This window comes from Pantherophis guttatus, chromosome 1 (assembly GCF_059756535.1).
Source record: "Pantherophis guttatus breed Tessera chromosome 1, ASM5975653v1, whole genome shotgun sequence".
NCBI classification, from domain to species: domain Eukaryota; kingdom Metazoa; phylum Chordata; class Lepidosauria; order Squamata; family Colubridae; genus Pantherophis; species Pantherophis guttatus.
Genome location: NC_142063.1, coordinates 323,364,842 through 323,383,159, shown reverse-complemented (window position 1 = coordinate 323,383,159; position 18,318 = coordinate 323,364,842). Strand labels below are relative to the sequence as shown.

Here is an 18,318-nt window from a genome sequence, read left to right as displayed (position 1 = left end):
CGTGCGTCAATTGCAATGTAGAAGAGTGTTTCAGAAAGTTGATGGTGAAAGCTGCCCACGCCGCTTTTTGAAAATTGCAGTTTCCTTATGAAATACCCTTTCTAAAATGTGGCAGTTCTCTGCGAGAGGTGAAAGAACGATGTATTTTTAAATCAACTTTTTTTAGCATTATATAGGAAGGAATGCTATCGGGGGCCACGCCAACGGTTTGCTCACTAGTGTTGCGGATGACAGTAAACAAACCCAGAAATAAAAACATTTGTTGTTACTACCAAATGTTAAAAAGATTTATGCTGGAAAAGAACTAAAGCTAAACTATAGTGAAACGCTCTTTCTTGGTTAACTTTAACTTCTGTCTTCTCAGCACTCACTGTGGTGCAGTTGTGGGCCATTGACAGACTGATATATCGCAGCATCATCACAGAAAACGCCAAGCGGAAACGTGCTCTGGCCCTCGCAGGTTTGCGAGGGTAAGTAGCCAGGGGACAAAAGGAGGGGAGGATCAAGAAATGTTTGGAGAATGGAAGGAAAAAGAATAATGAAAGTAACTTTGGTTCACCAGAGGTCTGGTGCGGTATAAATAAGTAACTAAATGTAGGCAGGACAGGTGTATTGGTTCTGCGATGAATGAATTCCCCTCTTGGTTTCTTTTATGATTCCAAGAATATTGGCTGGGTTTGGGGAAAAAGAAGTGGTGGAAAAAACAATAACCAACATTGCCTCTAAAGTAAGATCTCAGTGGCAGAGCCAGTTGGGGTTTGAGGCAGGGGTGAAATTCAAAATTTTTCCCTACCAGTTCTGTGGGCGTGGCTTGGTGGGCGTGGCAGGGGGAGGATATTGCAAAATCTCCATTCCCACCCTACTCTGGGGCCAGCCACAGGTGGTATTTGCTGGTTCTCCGAACTACTCAAAATTTCCGCTACCGGTTCTCCAGAACCTGTTAGAACCTGCTGGATTTCACCCCTGGTTTGAGGATCTGTGGAATTGAATTTTGGATTAAAAAAAAGTAAAGGAGGGTGCCAGGAGTGCATTCTCCAACACTGCTGGATTACCATATCTGGAATGAAGGTATGGGGGAAGAGCAGATGCCAGAAAACATTCCAAATTATTATAAGCAATTGGGAGAGAGTTCTGCAGCTCCTGTGTCACAGATTTTCAAAGCATTCCTTGTTTGCGCTCCCTCTCCCTCTCCCTCTCTTTCTATTGCCATCTCAGGGTGAAACCACTCCAAGGCCTGTCCGATGCCGATCTTTCACAGCTGCTGGACTCTGCAGAAGAGGTACCGTAATTGCAACCATAATAAAGACTCTCTCTGACTCAGGGTTGGCTAGGATTGTTCAGTAAAGGGGGGGTAGCACTGAGATGGCCCCCAGCACTTTTCAGGAGACTGAACATTAATCTGTACATTCTTGCAGCGCACCTTCATGCCCAACGAATTTATCATCCAGGAAGGAGATGAGGGGAGAGCCTTTTTCTTCATTCTCACCGGAGAGGTGAGTCTCGGAATAGTAAAGTTAACAATGAAGAGATTTTGAGAAAGTGAAGATTTTTCTCATGTTTACCATTCTCTTTACAATTAGCTTTCCACGTGTGTTGGGTGAAGGCACAAAGCTCCAGGTCAGGGCGTGTGCCTGGCAAACAAGCTTAAAGCAAAGCCCCCTCTTTTTAATAGCATTCTTACCTGGAGCTGTGCTCAGTGGTGGGATTAAAAAATTTTTTCTACCAGTTCTGTGGGCGTGGCTGTTGGCATGGCATGGCTTGGTGGGTGTGGCTTGGTGAGCATGGCAGGAGAAGGATACTGTAAAATCTCCATTCCCTCCCCACTCCAGGGGAAGGTTACCGCAAAATCCCCATTTCCTCCCAATCAGCTGGGACTCAGGAGGCAGAGAATAGATGGTGGTGGAGCCAGTCAGAGGTGGTATTTACCGGTTCTCCAGAACAGGTCAGAACCTGCTGAATACCCCCTCTGGCTGTGCTTGACTGGATGTAGAATTTATCTGATATTTTGAGGACTTTTTGCTATTGAACCTCTGCTTTCCTGCTCCTTTAATTATTTTGGGAGATCCTTCCACAATCACAAGCAAATTGCTGATTTCTCCTGCCTACATCCTTGACTCCTGGAGTGCCCAGTATGCTTCTCAGAATCGGAAAGAACATTACAAAACATAGTAATGTAGCTATGGCCAAAGTTGAGTTCAACTCTTAAGAATTTCATGGATCCAAGTGTTCTTAACAACAGCATGAAAATGGTTTGCCAAACTAGGCTAAAATGGGGTTTGGTGGTTTGTGGCTCAGCATAGAAACTTATTCACTATTTTAGTGTGTTATACAAACCAAGCTATTATGTTACTTCATTTCCTTGGACATTGCATGTTGTGTGAATACAACAGTTGCATTTTCTCAACCAAAATTTACAATTTAGTGTGCTTTGTGAATCTAGCCATTCTGAGCTTTTCTATACCTTTCTCATCTGCCGCACCTAGTACAAAAATAGCTTTCCCTGTCTTGTTACTCCCCAAGTGCCAAACTGGGGACCAGTCCCCTCCTTCCCTTCTGCTATGCTGCCTGTTCTCATTTCTTTCCTGGCCTCTGCAGGTTGACGTGACCAGGAATGTGGATGGACAGGAGGAGCACATCCGAGTGTTAAAAGCTGGAGACCACTTTGGGGAGCTTTCTCTTATCCGGTAAGTGTGGGACACTGACAGGCTTTGTGCACTGGTTGATACAGATGCCCACTGGAGGTGACAAATATTGTACTATCAAATGTGCATATTGATGTAACAATTTAATAGACAGAGTCCATAGCACAGAGAAGTTGACTGAGCCAGGAGGCCCCCATGGAAGATCCACATGGGTCAAGAGATTTGGACATGTATCTAGGGATGGGCTGCTGGGGGTTTGCAGGGATTCAGGAGAACCTCTAGCTAAGATTCTGTGCAGTTCAGAGAACCCCAAATCCCACTCCTGGCTGGCCCCGCCCACCCTGCCTCTCCCAGGAGTCCCCATGCAGCCTATTTTGGATGCAGGTAAGTGCAGGGTGTGCACTGAGGCTCAGGGAGGGTGAAAAACAGGCCTACCTGTTTTTGGAAGTTTGGGAGGGCCTCTGGATCCTGAGGAGGCTGTTTTTGCCCTCCCGGAGGCTCAAAGAAAGCCTCCAGAGCCTGGGGAGAGCAAAAACGCCCCCCTGCCGTGGTGCAGAAAGCTGACTAGACCACGCCCACCCTGGCCACACCCACCCAGCAACCGGGCAGAGAACCCCTTGCTAAAATTTTTGAAGCCCACCCCTGCATGTATCCCACTGAACGCCTCCCTTGCAGGAATCTTCTCTTGCTCCAGATCAATCTTCTCAGGGAGGATCCTTTTGCTGGTGTGTTTTTGGATGAGGAGTTACAAGCACATAGCACTAGCACTAACACTTAGACATATATACCACTCCACACTGCTTTGCAGTATTCTCTGAGTAGTTTGCAAATGTCAGCATATTGCCCCCAACAATCTGGGTCCCCATTTTACTGACCTCAGAAGGATGGAAGGTTGAGTCAACCGTCAGCTGGTCAGGATCAAACTCTCGTCAGTGGGAATGCAGAATTAGCCTGCAATACTGTACCCTAGCCACTGTGCCATCACAGCTCCTATATGTCCTTGTATATCCTTGTAGAGGTTAGAGTGCAGTACTGCAGACTATGTCTGCTAATCACCAGCTGCCAGCAGTTTGGCAGATCGAATCTCACCAGGTTCAAGGTTGACTCAGCCTTCCATCCTTCTGAGGTAGGTAATCCCCCAGATTGTTGGGGGAAATACACTGACTCCGTAAACCGCTTAGAGAGGGCTGTAAAGCACTATGAAGCGGTATATAAGTCTAAGTGCTATAGCTATTGCTATTGTATATCAATACATCCCACACTGTTATTAGCTGTGGGCTGTAGTCTTATTAATCAGAGATCACAAGAGAGTAAAGTATGAATTTTCTTCCATTTTTTCACTTTTCCACACTTGCAGCAACATTCGCCGGACAGCCAGCTGCCGAGCACAGGTTGAAGTAACCTGCATTGCAGTAGCTAAAGAGTAAGTAATGTTGACCTCTTGCACATATGGAGCCTGAATGTGCAAAAATGTATCACGGAGCCTCTTCTCAGAACTGGCCGTAAAAGATCTTATGATTTCTCCCTAGGGTCAGAAATGCAAACTCCCTGAAGTAATATTGTAGAGGCTGCTTCTAACCTAGCCTGCCTCATTTTCCATTCTGTAGAAAACATTCACTGATGATGGGCTGGTAGGAAAGGGAAGGGAACGTTGACAGATATGTTAGCTCCAGAGAAGCAAAGGCACTCAACAACTGTCCAACATCTCACAAATCAAAGAATACACAGAAACTGAGCAATAGAAAATGTACAGGGTGCTTGTGGGAAACACTTGAGTGTGATATTGTTGCAGCCACAGTGATGGACTAAGAACATTTCACTGGTGTCTGGAAGATTATCTTCAGTCGGCATATAGAAGCAGAGGGTACAAAATTAGTAGCTGTGAATCACAAGAGGGTTGAACATTTTTAGATCAGCTTTCAGTACAAATACAAGAGTCAACAGTTTGGTGGAAAGCTGAAGAGTCACATCAAAGGGGCTTTTCTTCCTTGGTTTGAGGTAGACAATTGGAGGGTCTTCTTTGCTTTAAAACTGTTCTAAGCTTGGGCTTCCTTCCTCAAATGCTGAGAAATTATGCCACCAGTTTTCAGCAGTGATCAAGGGATACTATGGGGACTCTACAAAAGAGCTTGGAGAAAGCCCATGTGATTTTGGGGATGTAGTTATCCACCCAGAATATAAATTAGGGATAATCTATGGCTCTTTGCTATCTTCACACGCACAGCTTTACATCAACGACTAAAATTTTTAATAACTGTATAATAAAGGGTCAGCCCTCTGCTTCGAAGATTATTGTTTGAAATATAATGGCTGGATTCTCACAACATTCCAGGTTGAAATGACTTGGAGTAATTGGTGGCTGAGACTATTACAGGAATCCAGATTTTAAAATGAAGTAGGGGTGTCAACAATCACTTTCACTACTTGCCTCTCAAGAAGGGTAGAATTGGCTGTTGTATTATGTTAGTGCTTATGCTCCACTTTTGAAACCAATATTCAAATAGCTTGCACTATAATGATGATGATGATGATGATGATGTGTATGGCAAACTTGTTTCTAATGGAAAAAGGGAAAATATGTCTTTCCCCCCCTTTTAGTACATTGTATGGTTATATACTGTTTCCATTAATTGATGTTTGCATAATATGTTAAAGATTATTGACATTCTATTATTTAAGTAGCTTAGAATATTGAGGATAGAAAAGAGAGAAGAACAGTGTATCAATGTTAATTACAGTTTAGACTGGCAATTTTAGAAGCATAAAATTATTTAGCTTTTTCATCCAAAATTCAATGTAACAGAACCACTACACAACTCACATCAAAATAATTGTTATACTAGATGTTTTAATAGCTGATTACTTATTAAAGTTTCCCTTATATTGTTACTTTGTGTGTGTGTGTATGTGTGTGTGTGTAATACCTATTAATAAATGGAAAAAGTAGAGCAAATTTAACAATTTGCTAATTGTATGAGTTGATGCCCAGGCATCTTAGGGTGGCTGAGATTGAGAAACAAATTTAATTATATGAGAGAGGGAGAGAGGGTGAGGGAAGGAGGGAGGAAAAGGAAAGTAATAAAAGAGAACTATTGGGTTTCTGACTCCCCCTTTTAATACATCTAACTGATTTGCAATATTTGTAGACATTTAGGCCCCCTTAGAAACCAGACTAAAAATGATTATATTTGCCATGCTGCATGATGTGTTTCAAATTGCCAAATCTGGAACCAGTTATCAAGGGAGATGCTGAGCTTTGCTTTTCTTGATGTATCTAAACAGAGGATGAACCGATTATTTCTTGCAGATGCTTTAATCTGAATTCTTGCACTGAGGAGATAGTTGATCTATGTGGCAACTCCTCTTACAGTGGGGGAGGGGGATATAGGTAATCCTTGACTTACAACCATTTGTTTACAATGGCACCGAAAAAAATTGACCACTGGTCCTTGCACTTATGGCCGTCCCAGCATCCCCACGATCACATGGTCATAATTTAGTTGCTTGGCAACCAGCAAGTATTTACGATGGTTGCAGCTTCCTGGGTCCTATGGCTGCCATTTGCAACCTTCCCAGCTGGCTTCTGATAAGCAAAGTCAATGGGGGTAGGGAATGTGTGAAACCGCATGACACACTTAACAACTGTGGCTAGAAAAGTCATTAACATAGTGCACAATTCACTTAACAATCACCTTACTTGGCAACCGAAATTCTGCTCCCAGTTGGGATCATAAGGGCTACCTGTATGGGGGCCCGTGAATAGTTCCAAACTGAATTTTCATGACTCTCTTCTGTTTTCTGAATCCACCCCCTGCCCTTTTCCAGGGATTTCCAGGAGCTGAGTCCAATGTGTGCTCGTGAGCCGTAAGTATTTCCTTGCTTCTGGGGTGGGTTGAATGGGGCTCTGCGTTGTGATCACTGAGGCAGTTCAACAAAAGACCCAGTCACAAGTATGAGCTTCCAATTGTTTTTGGAAGGCAGAAATGGGCAACAGTGTCCTCTTCTCATCCCATACCCACTGCATGTGATTCCCATCCATGTACTCTTATTCCATTTTTCCTGTTCGTGCAGTCACAGGATTTGTTATTTGATTTGCCTGCTGTGCTTTACTTTTGTCTAGACCCGTGATGGCAAACCTATGGCACGCGTGCCACAGATGGCACACGGAGCCATATCAGTGGGCACACGAGCTCAGCTCCGGCACACTGATTTTCAGGCCTTCTGGGCCCACCAGTCAGCAAGCAGGCCATTTCCAGCCTCCGGAGGGCCTCCGGGGGGGGGGAATGCCGTTTTTGCCCTCCCCAGGCTCCTAGAAAGTTTCTAGAGCCTGGGGAGAGTGAAAAACGGGTCTACCGGGCCCACTGTGCCATCACATGCCAAAAGCGGGGGATTTGGGGGGGTCATGCACACATGCATGGGGGGTCAAGGCACATAGAATTATGGATGTCGGCACACGTGGGCATGTGCCCCCCCCATGCTCCCCCCGCTTTTGGCACGCGATGGTTAGCCATCACTGGTCTAGACACAGTATTTCTCAACTTTGTTGACTTTAGGATGTGTGGACTTCAACTCCCAGAATTCCCCCCACTAGTATGCGGGATGAGGAATTCTAGGAGTTGATGCACATGCATTTTAAAGTGGCTGAGGTTGAAAAACATTGCTATAGGCAACTCTGGCACTTTGATTTAGTACTGCGTGCAGTGGCAGAAATGTCCTTTCAGCTGGCTTATAGGGTTGCTGCCTTGCAACTCTCTGATCTCTGTTGCCAGTGGTCTCCCAGCAGCATTTCCCTGACATGCAAAGCCTCGCTGGTTCAGAACCTGGCACAAACACATTTTTGAAATTAATATTGTTTCCCTGGAGCTACCCACTTTTCCACCAGGCTGTTTTTTAAAAAGTTCACTGGTGCACCATTGAAGCATTCTTTCTTTCTTTCTTTCTTTCTTTCTTTCTTTCTTTCTTTCTTTCTTTCTTTCTTTCTTCCTTCCTTCCTTCCTTCCTTCCTTCCTTCCTTCCTTCCTTCCTTCCTTCCTTCCTTCCCTTCCCTTCCCTTCCCTTCCCTTCCCTTCCCTTCCCTTCCCTTCCCTTCCTTTCCTTCTTTTTAATCCTGTTCCAAATAGCCCATGTGAATAAGAACTGCAAAGTCCTTATTTTGGAGCTGAAATAAAACCTTACTTTCTGTAGTATCAGGAAGAACATGAAACAGTATCTTCTTTCTCAGCAAAGCATGCACCTTGAGGGGTCTTTGATGCTCTCTGAGCTCGGCTCTTTTCTTACAGACATTTCATTGTTCAAACTAGGTAACATTTATTTATTTATTTATTTTATTTTATTTATTTATTTGTCAAGCATATATAAAATAACAGATAAAAGTATAAACATGATTTGAATACATGAAAAGGATACGAATAAATGGGGACATTAGGACAGGGACGGTAGTCACATTGGTGCTCTTATGCACGCCCCTTACAGACCTCTTAGGAATGGGGTGAGGTCAAGAGTAGACAGTCTAAGGTTAAAATTTTGGGGGTTTGGGGAAGAAACCACAGAGTCAGGTAGTGCATTCCAGGCATTGACCACTCTGTTGCTGAAGACGTATTTTCTGCAATTGAGTTTGGAGCGGTTTACCTTGAGTTTGTATCTATTATTTGCTCGTGTATTGTTGTGGTTGAAGCTGAAGTAGTCATTGACAGGTAGGATGTTATGGCAGATAATTTTGTACAATTTTGTGTACTACGCTTAGGTCAGACCGAAGTCGGCATAGTTCTAAGTTGTCTAAGCCCAAAATTTCAAGTCTGGTGGCATAAGGTATTCTGTTGCGGGTAGAGGAAGGGACATCATCATCATCATCGTCATCAGTGCACTGTTCATGTTACCTAGTTTGGGTAATGAATCATCTGCAAGGAAACAGCTGAGCTCAGAGAACACCAAGGACTATTCAGATAACAAATTAGGGGGGGAAAAAACGTAATAATTTTAAAAAAAATCCTGCTGGGTTTCAACCAGTGACCTTCTGTATGTCAGGAAAATGTTACCCCCACTTCATTTGAGAGGCTCCTGCAACAAGGACGGCACAGACGTTGTTGAGCCAAATGGAAAATGAGGTGGGGGAAAAGGATTTTTTTTCATTTTTATTTTTTTTTGTAAATATCTTTTATTTATTTTTTCAAATTTAAACATAAAAACATAACTTTCAAGAGCAAAAATCTCGATCCGGTCATAGATGGTTACCACGCTTACATTCCTTTCACAAGCTCAATTCACAATTTCCATTACATCTTTTATAAATAAACAAAAAAAGAAAAAAAGAAGACAAAAAAAGTAATTCAAAACTTAAGAAAAAACCAATTTTACCTCAAATTTAACATTTTCATCTATATAAATCCATTATATCTATCCAAAATTAGTTTCAAGTTCACTTTCACTCATTTTTACATCTTCATAACAATTCTAAATATATCTTTATTCTTCTTTACCTTATATCTTATACAAATCATATCAAAATATTTTTTACAATATTCTAACCTCTTGTTAAGTGTTTACCTTACAATTTTATCACCATTTATTCTTAGTTTCAATTCAATACCACTCCATTTTTATTATATTTTATAAAATAATATTTTGTCTAATTTTAATCCTTTGACCCTTATCCTCAAATCAGTTTACCTTAGTTATTTTTTTCCTCCCAGTTTACATATTACACAGATTTCTCACAGGCATATTTTATTTACTCCAGTTTCTAATATATTTTCCACTATATCTTCCTCTAATATTTAACTATTTGATTAATTCTCAGCTTGATCCCCTACAAAACACCAACTATTTAGTTGATTTCAGAATAGTTCCTCAATCTCCTCCAACTCTCCTCCAACTCTCCTTTTTTTCATTTTTTTTTCATTTTAAAGCTGCCTAGATTCATTTATATTTGAATGCCTTAATTTCTTATATCTAACTTTAATTTAATTTTACAGAAAAGCATTTTTATATGTGCATATAAAAGTAGGTATATCTGTTTAGTAAGACCTGCTCAGAGAAATATGATTGGTAATTGCTTTCCTGGCATGGAAATATGAGAGGACACAACATTAAGGGAGAAAGATGGGTGGTTTTTAAAGATGAGAAATAAAATGAATAAATAAATATTGTCTGTTATCATGAAAGACAGCAGTGCAGAATGAACACCCATCAAGTTGCTGCCGAAGCATCACAATCCAGAAAGAATTTTCTTAAATCAGTTTAGAGTCCAACTAGCATCAGCATGGGATAGGAACAGCTTAAGGGTACAGTACTGGTATGCCCAGAATCACCAGGTAAATATAATTATTGCCTTCTTATTTCCCATGCAAAATCATCCAAACCTGGGCCCCAAGACTTATGTGCGGAAGAGCCACATAAAATTGGATTTTATATGCTCTTGAGGATGGTTGTAAAGATGAAACTGTTTTTTTTTAAAAAAATATGGCCTTATATAATGATTCTGAAGGTGGGACTTACTGGAGTTCCAGTTTTTGATTTGCACTGTAATTTGAAACAGCATAATTAATAAACCAAATTAAATCTTAAAATGTCTAATACTCTGCACATAAGAAATAACTCTGTTTTCACGCAGTGTTTATCCTGTGTGATGCTTTTACTTATGTTGACCACTGGGAGATAGTATATAATCGGTTATGGGCTGCCTTCTATTGGCCAGTATAAATAAAAATCACAAAAATCACATTAGTAGCCTTACTAATCCTAATAGTATATCTCATATATAGACACCTATAAGGGCCTTTAGCTGCTCCAGTGTTGTAATAGTATTTTTTTCCTTTAAACAAGCAACAAACCACCCCAGAGCAGGTGGTCCACAAATCCAGCAGGTTCTGACAGGTTCTGGAGAAATGGTAGCAGAAATTTTGAGCAGTTCAGAGAACCGGCAAATACCACCTCTGGCTGGCCCCAGAGTGGGGTGGGCATGGAAATTTTGCAATTTCCTTCCCCCAGGAGTGGGGAGTGAATGGGGATTTTGCAGTATCCTTCCCCTGGAGTGAGGTGGGATTGAAGATTTTGCAGTATCCTTCCCTTGCCATGCCCACCAAGCTACACCCACCAAGCCACACCATGCCCACCAAGCCATGCCCACAGAACCGGTAGTAAAAAAAATTGGATTTCACCTCTGCCCCAGAGTTATTATGGGTTCCTTTCAACATCTTTACTGTCTATTTGGTTAATGTTGCAGGCAAGCAACCTATAAGGAATGAGATAAACTTTTGATCTATTGGCCAGTTTAGGCTGAGGTGGGCATGCTTTTTCCCATCTGGCCCCTGGGCATTGTCTTTTGGAGTAGTTCTGACCAGCAGTGGTAGAGTTGTGCAGAGAAGTGTGTGCCAGAGAGTTCTCTTCTAGCTGCTTTGTGTCCTGGCTAATCCGTGTCTCTAAACCAGGGAACAGCTCAGGGGCCTGGCAGGTAAAGTGCTGAATGCATCATTGATGTCTTCTGCATATAAGGCATCAATGATCAGGTCTGGTTTGACACAAGGGTTTTGTAGGGGTGCAATCAAAGGCACCTGGGGTTAGTGTTATTTGAAAACAACACTGTTTTGGAATAGTGCTTGTCCACCCTTGTCCAAATATTCTCTGAGGCCAGCCGATATTTAGCCTTTCTTTGAATGCCTCTATGCAAAAGAGCACCAAACCAGAACGAGTTGTGACAGAAGACTAAACTACTTATTTAACCATCTGTCAAAATTTTCTTCGTCCCCTATCATTCCGTATTAAGCAGAGTAATTGGGGGATGTTTTTCCACTGGCTGCTAACATATGGAGGGAGGGGAGAGAAACAAAGCTGGAGGAATCCATCAATCACTGTCCTTAGTGTGCCCTGTACACTGTAAATGATGACAACACCATTTGCTGGCGTTGTGTCTATGGTAGCATAAGGCTAGCCAACGGGGACAGCAAATCTTATACTTGAATTTTATTGTTAGCTCAGTTAGTGATGATAATAACACTTTAAAGTGGAGTCCTAAGTATGAATCTGCATTGATTAATTATCATCCCAGTACTGTAGGTACAAGATACGTTTGATTCCCATAAATATGATTTTTGCTGTTTTGTTGTATTTTTGTAGCTGTCTGCTTATGCAATCCTTGCTTCTTTTATTGTTGTTCTTTTTGTGAACCACATACAGTCATTTCAGAATAGGGCAGTGTATAAATTGAATTTAATAAATAATTGGGAAAATGCCTATGGAAAAAAAACACAGGACTGACTATCCTGTTTGATAGCCTACACAAAATTTGACTCAGTGATCTTGTGAAAAATATTTATCTGACTATCAGTTGGTTCAAAATATACACTAGCTATGTTCATAAAACATGCCTAACCAGATCAATTAAAGATCAACCAACTGCATTCGTATAATATATGTTGAGTTTGTTTAATTTTAAACAACCTTAATATATTTGTTTGTTGGATTCATTATTTTGCTGGGAATAGCTTAGCATGTTGCACAGACTCAGCTAGTTTGGTTAATTTATAATTCAGTATATTTTGTAAGTTCAGAAAATGAATGTGGTGAGTGAAAACATAGTATGCAGTTTCCTGTTTTGTTTATGTGTATAATCAGGAGATGATAATTTTTAATTTTTCTCTCCTCCATTCCTACCGAAAGACTCGGTCCTTTAGCTGGGATCTCCTAGGTGATCTTGCCTTCTATTCTATTAATTAAAAATGAAGGATGCTTTGTTTCTGCCTGCAGTGCTGGGCCTGGGAAGATCCTTTTTCTTGCCAACTAAGAGCACAAATTATGTTTATTTCTTCTTATGGAATCCTAAAAGGAAAGGATCTGGTTTTGCCTCCTCCTGTGATTTCTGCAGGTGTACATTTTGTCTTAGGCTTCAGTCTGAGGAATGTGGCTAATTCTTGCTTTGGTAACTTGCTCCCATTCTGAGAAAAACCTCCACACCCATCTGTCCAACGTCCACAATAAAGCATCCTGTTAGTGAATTATTCAGAACTGAAGAAGGATGATATATATAACTATGGGTGGGGGGCTCAGTTGGCCCTGGAAAGCTCTCTGTGTGTGTGTGTGTGTGAGAGAGAGAGAGAGAGAGAGAGGGAGAGGGAGAGGGGGAGAGAGGGAAAGAGGGAGAGAGAGGGAGAGAGAGGAGGAGAGGGAGAGGGAGAAGGAGAGGAAGAGGAAGAGAGAGAGGAGGAGAGGGAGAGGGAAGGAGAGGGAGAGAGAGGGAGGGAGAGAGAGGGAGGGAGAGGGAGAGAGAGAGGAGGAGGAGAGGGAGAGGGAGGGAGAAAGAGAGGGAGAGAGAGGAGGAGAGGAAGAGGAGAGAGGAGGGAAGAGGGAGAGGGAGAGAGAGAGAGGAGGAGAGGGAGAGGGAAGGAGAGGGAGAGAGAGGGAGGGAGAGAGAGGGAGGGAGAGGGAGAGAGAGAGGAGGAGGAGAGGGAGAGGGAGGGAGAAAGAGAGGGAGAGAGAGGAGGAGAGGAAGAGGAGAGAGGAGGGAAGAGGGAGAGGGAGAGAGAGAGAGGAGGAGAGGGAGAGGGAAGGAGAGGGAGAGAGAGAGGGAGAGAGAGGGAGGGAGAGAGGGAAAGGGAGAGGGAGAGAGAGAGAGGAGGAAGAGAGGGAGAGGGAAGGAGGGAGAAAGAGGGAGAGAGAGGAGGAGAGGGAGAGGGAGAGGAAGAGAGAGGGGGAAAGAGGGAGAGAGAGGGGGAGAGGGAGAGAGGGGGGGAAAAAGAGAGAGGGAGAGAGAAATTTTTTTATGCCATTAATGAGTTCTTTTTCTTCTCCTTTCCCATCCTCCCAGGGAAGTCGCGGTACAAGAGGATGTCCCTCTTTCTGAAACGAGACGGTCAGTGTTAAACCTTCTTTATGAATATACTGGTGTGTCATTGCTGGGTATCCACTTCAGCTGCTGATGCTGATCCTGGGAGCACATTCATGGCAAAGTGATCAAGTAAGGCTGAGAGCTGTCAGGACAAATAAAACCTTACTTGGTTGGTTTCTGCACTGATGCCAGGCCACGGGTTGCTGTTCCATGGCTTGCTTAGCAGGCATCCTCTTTTCCTGTGGTTATAAAAGTCACAGAAACCAATGGAAGGCAACATCTCAAGCTTTTTTGTTTAAGCTTGTCGACAATATTCTCAGGGGCTACTTTTCCTACTGAAACAACAGTTCTAGGTTTTAAAATTCTAGGTTTGCCCAATTAAAGGACACATTGGGATTCCTCTTGTTGCTTGTAGCCTCCAGGATTTTATCAAAACTGTGCCTTTTTCCTGCCAGTTCCAGTCGGGGGCGGTAAGAAACCGAGAGGTTCCCTAGACAACAGTAGTAACAGCAGTGAAGTTATTCATAAAAACAGACCTCTGCTAACAGTCCATTTGTCTTGTTGAGATCAGCACATCACACAAGCAAGGGAATATTTTTCCCCGGCGCTAATCAAGAAAACATCATGGCCATAACCTGGAACATTTCCACGAAGTATCAACTTTATTTTCTGTACATCTTACAGATTAAATAGCACTCAATAGGAATGATAAAGGAGCAAATTTAGGGACAGAAAATCCTGGTAGCTCAGATGCCTCGCTGCTCTGAAGAATGGTCATCATCAACCTACACAAGTCAAAAGTTGGTAGGCTGCAAGTGGAAGGCAGAGATGCCAATGGCAAACCAAAAAGGATATAAATGCAGCTGTCTCAATTAAAGAAGTCAAGCAACACATGTAGCCAACAGCAAGAACTGTCCGCTCTTTCTATGCAGCCTCAAGACCCTGGAGGAAATGCAGACACTGATGAGTTGTATCGAAGTACAAGCAATGCAGGGACTCTTGATTGAGTGAGGCTTGTTCAACTGAACCAGGATGAATCTGTTTTATGGTGGGGGAATCGTTTTCCTTTCAGGCTGCATTTCAGTAATGTTATCCATGGTAGATGAGACTGTAGGAAACAGTGGATTCAAATCAGTGGTGAAATTCTATTCAGTTCGGGCGAACCAGTAGCGCCGGTGGCGGGAGGCTCCGCCCACCCACCCAGACGTCATCACGTCCCGTTTTTGACCCTCTGCGCATGCGTGGAGGAGGTGCACATGCTCACATTTGCGAACCAGTAGCAAAAGTAAGTGGATTTCACCCCTGATTCAAATTGATGTTCTGCAAAGGACATTTGCAACTGCTATTGCTAATGAAATAGCTAAAGACGGGTGAAATGCTCCCTGTTCGAACCGGATTGCCCGATCTGGTAGCGATGGAGGCGGATGGTTCAGAGAACCAGTAGCAAAAATTCCTGCCCCCTCCCCATGCCCAGCTGAGCCACACAATCATCAGAGACTTTTTTTTTTTAATTTTTAAAAGCATTTTTTCTACAACCTCTTCGTCCAAAAAAATGCTTTTAAAAATAAGAAAAAAAAAAGCCTCTGATGATCGCGCGGCTCAGCTGGGATCGTCAAAGGCTTTTAAAAGCATTTTTTCTACAACCTCTTCAGAGGTTGTAGAAAAAATGCTTTTAAAAGCCTCTGACGATCCAAGCTGAGTTGCCTGATGAGGCAACTCAGCTGGGATCGTCAGAGCCTTTTGAAAGCATTTTTTTACAACCTCTTTGCCGAAGAGGTTGTAGAAAAAATGGTTTTAAAAGTAAAAAAAAAAAATTGGCCATGCCCACCCAGTCACATTACACCCCCCCCTCCAAGCGATGCCCACAGAACCAGTAGTAACAAATTTTAGATTTCACCACTGGCTAAAGACCATATACTGTATAGTTCTAAGATTGTTGGTAGCCCATCCTGGTCTACCTAATCCGCCACCCTTTTTCAAAAAGGAGACCCAGATGGTTCTGGCATGCTACCTAAAAGCGAAGGTTTTATTCTGCAATAGGTTCTCCGTGGTCCACCATGCCATTCATTTTTCCATCTCCAGTTGAGGTTCCAGAAGGATGATAGCCGTGGATGAGAGATTCCTGACCTAAGCAGTCAGAGCAGTTGCTAGGTTTTATGTATTTGTCCTGCTGTTAAAATAATATTTGAGCTTATATTATTCAGATGGCTGTCTAATATTATTCTTCACTTTGAGAACTCTTGTGGGTTGAAAAGCTGACAATAATAGATAAATCAAACTGCAGCATCTAACTAGCAGGTATTTCAGAAATGACAAAGGCACATTAGCAATGACTATTTTCCCCTCGTGCATTGAATAAGGTAGGAGGAGCTGATGGCTCCAAAAACTTGTGATAGATTGTCTCTTCTGCTGAGAATAATCTTCTGACGGTAAGGCTGAAAAAGGAAACTTAAATCCATAGAGGTCACAGTGGGGTTTCTCTATCCTTACAGAAGGTCAGCAAGTTTGCACTCTCAAGAGAAGCATCTCAAAATTAGGAAAAGCATGTATTGAAAATGAACAGCTTATTCAGAATTCTGGCAAAAGAGTTTGCGGGGTGTAGAAACTTTCCTAAACCCTAAATTGCAAATCCCTGGCTGGATTTGAAGTACATCCTAGTCTATGATAAAATGGGGGTTGGGTAGTTTGTAAGTCAGCATGCTTTAGGGCCCGATTATTTTCTTAGTATGTTTGTATCTTGTCAACCTCAATAGGATTTAGGTTTAGTATACTGTGGATTCATGTCCTGAGTAGGTATGGCAATTTGTCTTGATCCTATAGCTAAGAAGGGAAATATATCCTTTTTTCCCTCATTAGACTATTTTTCAAATTTGCTCTGATCATGGATCACACAATTAAATAATCCCTGTGTTTTTGTGTTTAAGAACATAGATGTTCACATTCATATTTTTTTTGGGGCAACTGGGATGATTATGGTTGGGTTGGGTTATGTATGCCTTCCTATTATCTCAATTTTTAAAGGTTTTTTTTTTATATGAAATTTTGTATCAAAAATTTCAGTCCTAAATTAAGGCTTTATTTATCAATTCACCAAATGGGTACCACAGGCTAAAAGAACAGACTGTGTAACACAACCTTACTCATCCAAAATGTTAGAAATCCCTCAGTGCTATTGAAAGTCATTCTCCAACTCTATGAAATCCAATTTTTCGGTATTCATCGTAACAGTGCCTATTTGCACTCTTTCTGGTTGCCTACGAGAGATCTCACATCCACTTAGTATTACACATGCCGACTGACAGCTGCTAACCGAACTTGTTCATTATTATTGGATTTGTTGAATATTAATCTCATGGTGCTACTCGCATTATTGCTTGCAGTTTTCAGCCTCTGATCCATCCACTGATTGCCAGGCACATGGGGGGACTAAATGTCAGCATGCAGAGGAAAGCAAGGGCTGAGACAATGAGTGGTGCTCTGACCCACACATATGAGGAGGCTGTACTGGACCACACTTTGAGAGTCACTGCTGTGGAAAGTATTACCTTTTCAGCTGCTCTTTGCTTTGAGAAGGAAGGATTGCGCTGCTATGATTTTTTTTTTGGCTCCACGATACTTTTGTTCCTGGTAATGAAAAGCCATTCCCTTACCCAGAGACTGCTATTTGCATTTTTACAACATTCACATTGAATACAAAGTCACATTTAGGTCAATCATATACACCTGCCCCCACAGAAGAGGAAGCAGCTGCCGAGATTCAGCTAATTTCTGGGAAGGAAAAAACGAGGCTGTTGAGAGGAGCAAGCAGCTGTTAAGGTTGGGGGTTTTGTGCGTGGGGGGTTGCTCTTATTTTGCTAGGCTGCTGCTTTGAGCAAGGTTAATATCTGAGAATGGAGCGCATCAAGTGACTAATTAAAAACCCGGTCCTAAGGAAGGCCTTTCTGCAGCTACATTCACACAAAATGTTGAACGAGGACAATTGGCAGTTTAGCATCCACATTGACAAGCATGTTATCTTTGGTTAGGTTTATAGCATCATGTGTGAAGCGCGTCTATTTGATTCAAAGTACAACACAATCTTTGAAATGTGCAAGTGGCTATTTTTTAAATTCAAGTAACAAATCTAATGAGCTGAAATATAATAGCTAAAAGTATTCTGATTTTGCAGATTTCCCAAGACAATCCTGATTATTACGTTACTGACTTCAGTCCATATAAGCAATGAAGAAAAAAAATGCATACACTGTTTCCCCCAAAACCCCTACTCAGGCTTTTGAGTGCACGGCAATAAGGCCAAGCGCTTATTTCAGGGTTCAAAAAAAATATATAAAACAGGCTCTTATTTTCGGGGAAACACGGTAGTACTGTAGACTTCATTAAGAAGAAAGTAAAGGACAGGGGGATGTTCAAATAAATAGCCAGGTCTGGTCTCTCAGATTAAAGATATTGTGTTTCTCTGCACCAGACTGAGAATTTTTGATGTTGGACTGTTAGAAGAAGAAGATTTTTTTTCCTGCCAGTTTCCTGGTCCATTTTGTAGCAGGCTGATTGTTTGCTGTCTGTGGAAGAAAGATTGATTACTAACATTGGTCTTGGGAAATCCTGAATCTTCATATTATTGATGGGCAACCTCTCTCTCTTCCCCTCCTTATTCTTTCTTCTTTCCAGGGGTTCCTTCCTAGAGGGCCCCCCAACTCCAGTGCGACTCCAGGATCTTCTGCCTGTTTACTATGAGGATGGGGAGCAGAGAGGGAGGCCAGTGGTTTTGGGCACTGGTGGCTTTGGCACTGTTGAGCTGGTAAATAATGGTTTGGGTGTGGGTGGATAGGCTAAAGCTGTATCTAGTTTGATTTATCT

At 42.2% G+C, this 18,318-nt stretch overlaps 1 protein-coding gene across 4 annotated transcripts in view; it reads left to right on the top strand.

Moving 5' to 3' along the window:
• LOC117667640 (cGMP-dependent protein kinase 2-like) overlaps positions 1 to 18,318 on the top strand; it is a 47,195-nt gene that overhangs the window by 11,322 nt on the left and 17,555 nt on the right. For 3 of the 4 annotated variants that reach the window (XM_087883355.1, XM_034421149.3, XM_034421150.3), the window contains exons 6-13: positions 365 to 470; positions 1,216 to 1,279; positions 1,416 to 1,493; positions 2,596 to 2,684; positions 4,000 to 4,065; positions 6,468 to 6,506; positions 13,441 to 13,485; positions 18,130 to 18,259. In XM_087883355.1, the coding sequence (XP_087739481.1) occupies positions 365 to 470; positions 1,216 to 1,279; positions 1,416 to 1,493; positions 2,596 to 2,684; positions 4,000 to 4,065; positions 6,468 to 6,506; positions 13,441 to 13,485; positions 18,130 to 18,259 (617 nt within the window). The remainder of the gene's footprint in view (positions 1 to 364; positions 471 to 1,215; positions 1,280 to 1,415; positions 1,494 to 2,595; positions 2,685 to 3,999; positions 4,066 to 6,467; positions 6,507 to 13,440; positions 13,486 to 18,129; positions 18,260 to 18,318) is intronic. The other variant, XM_087883356.1, reaches the window with a different exon arrangement.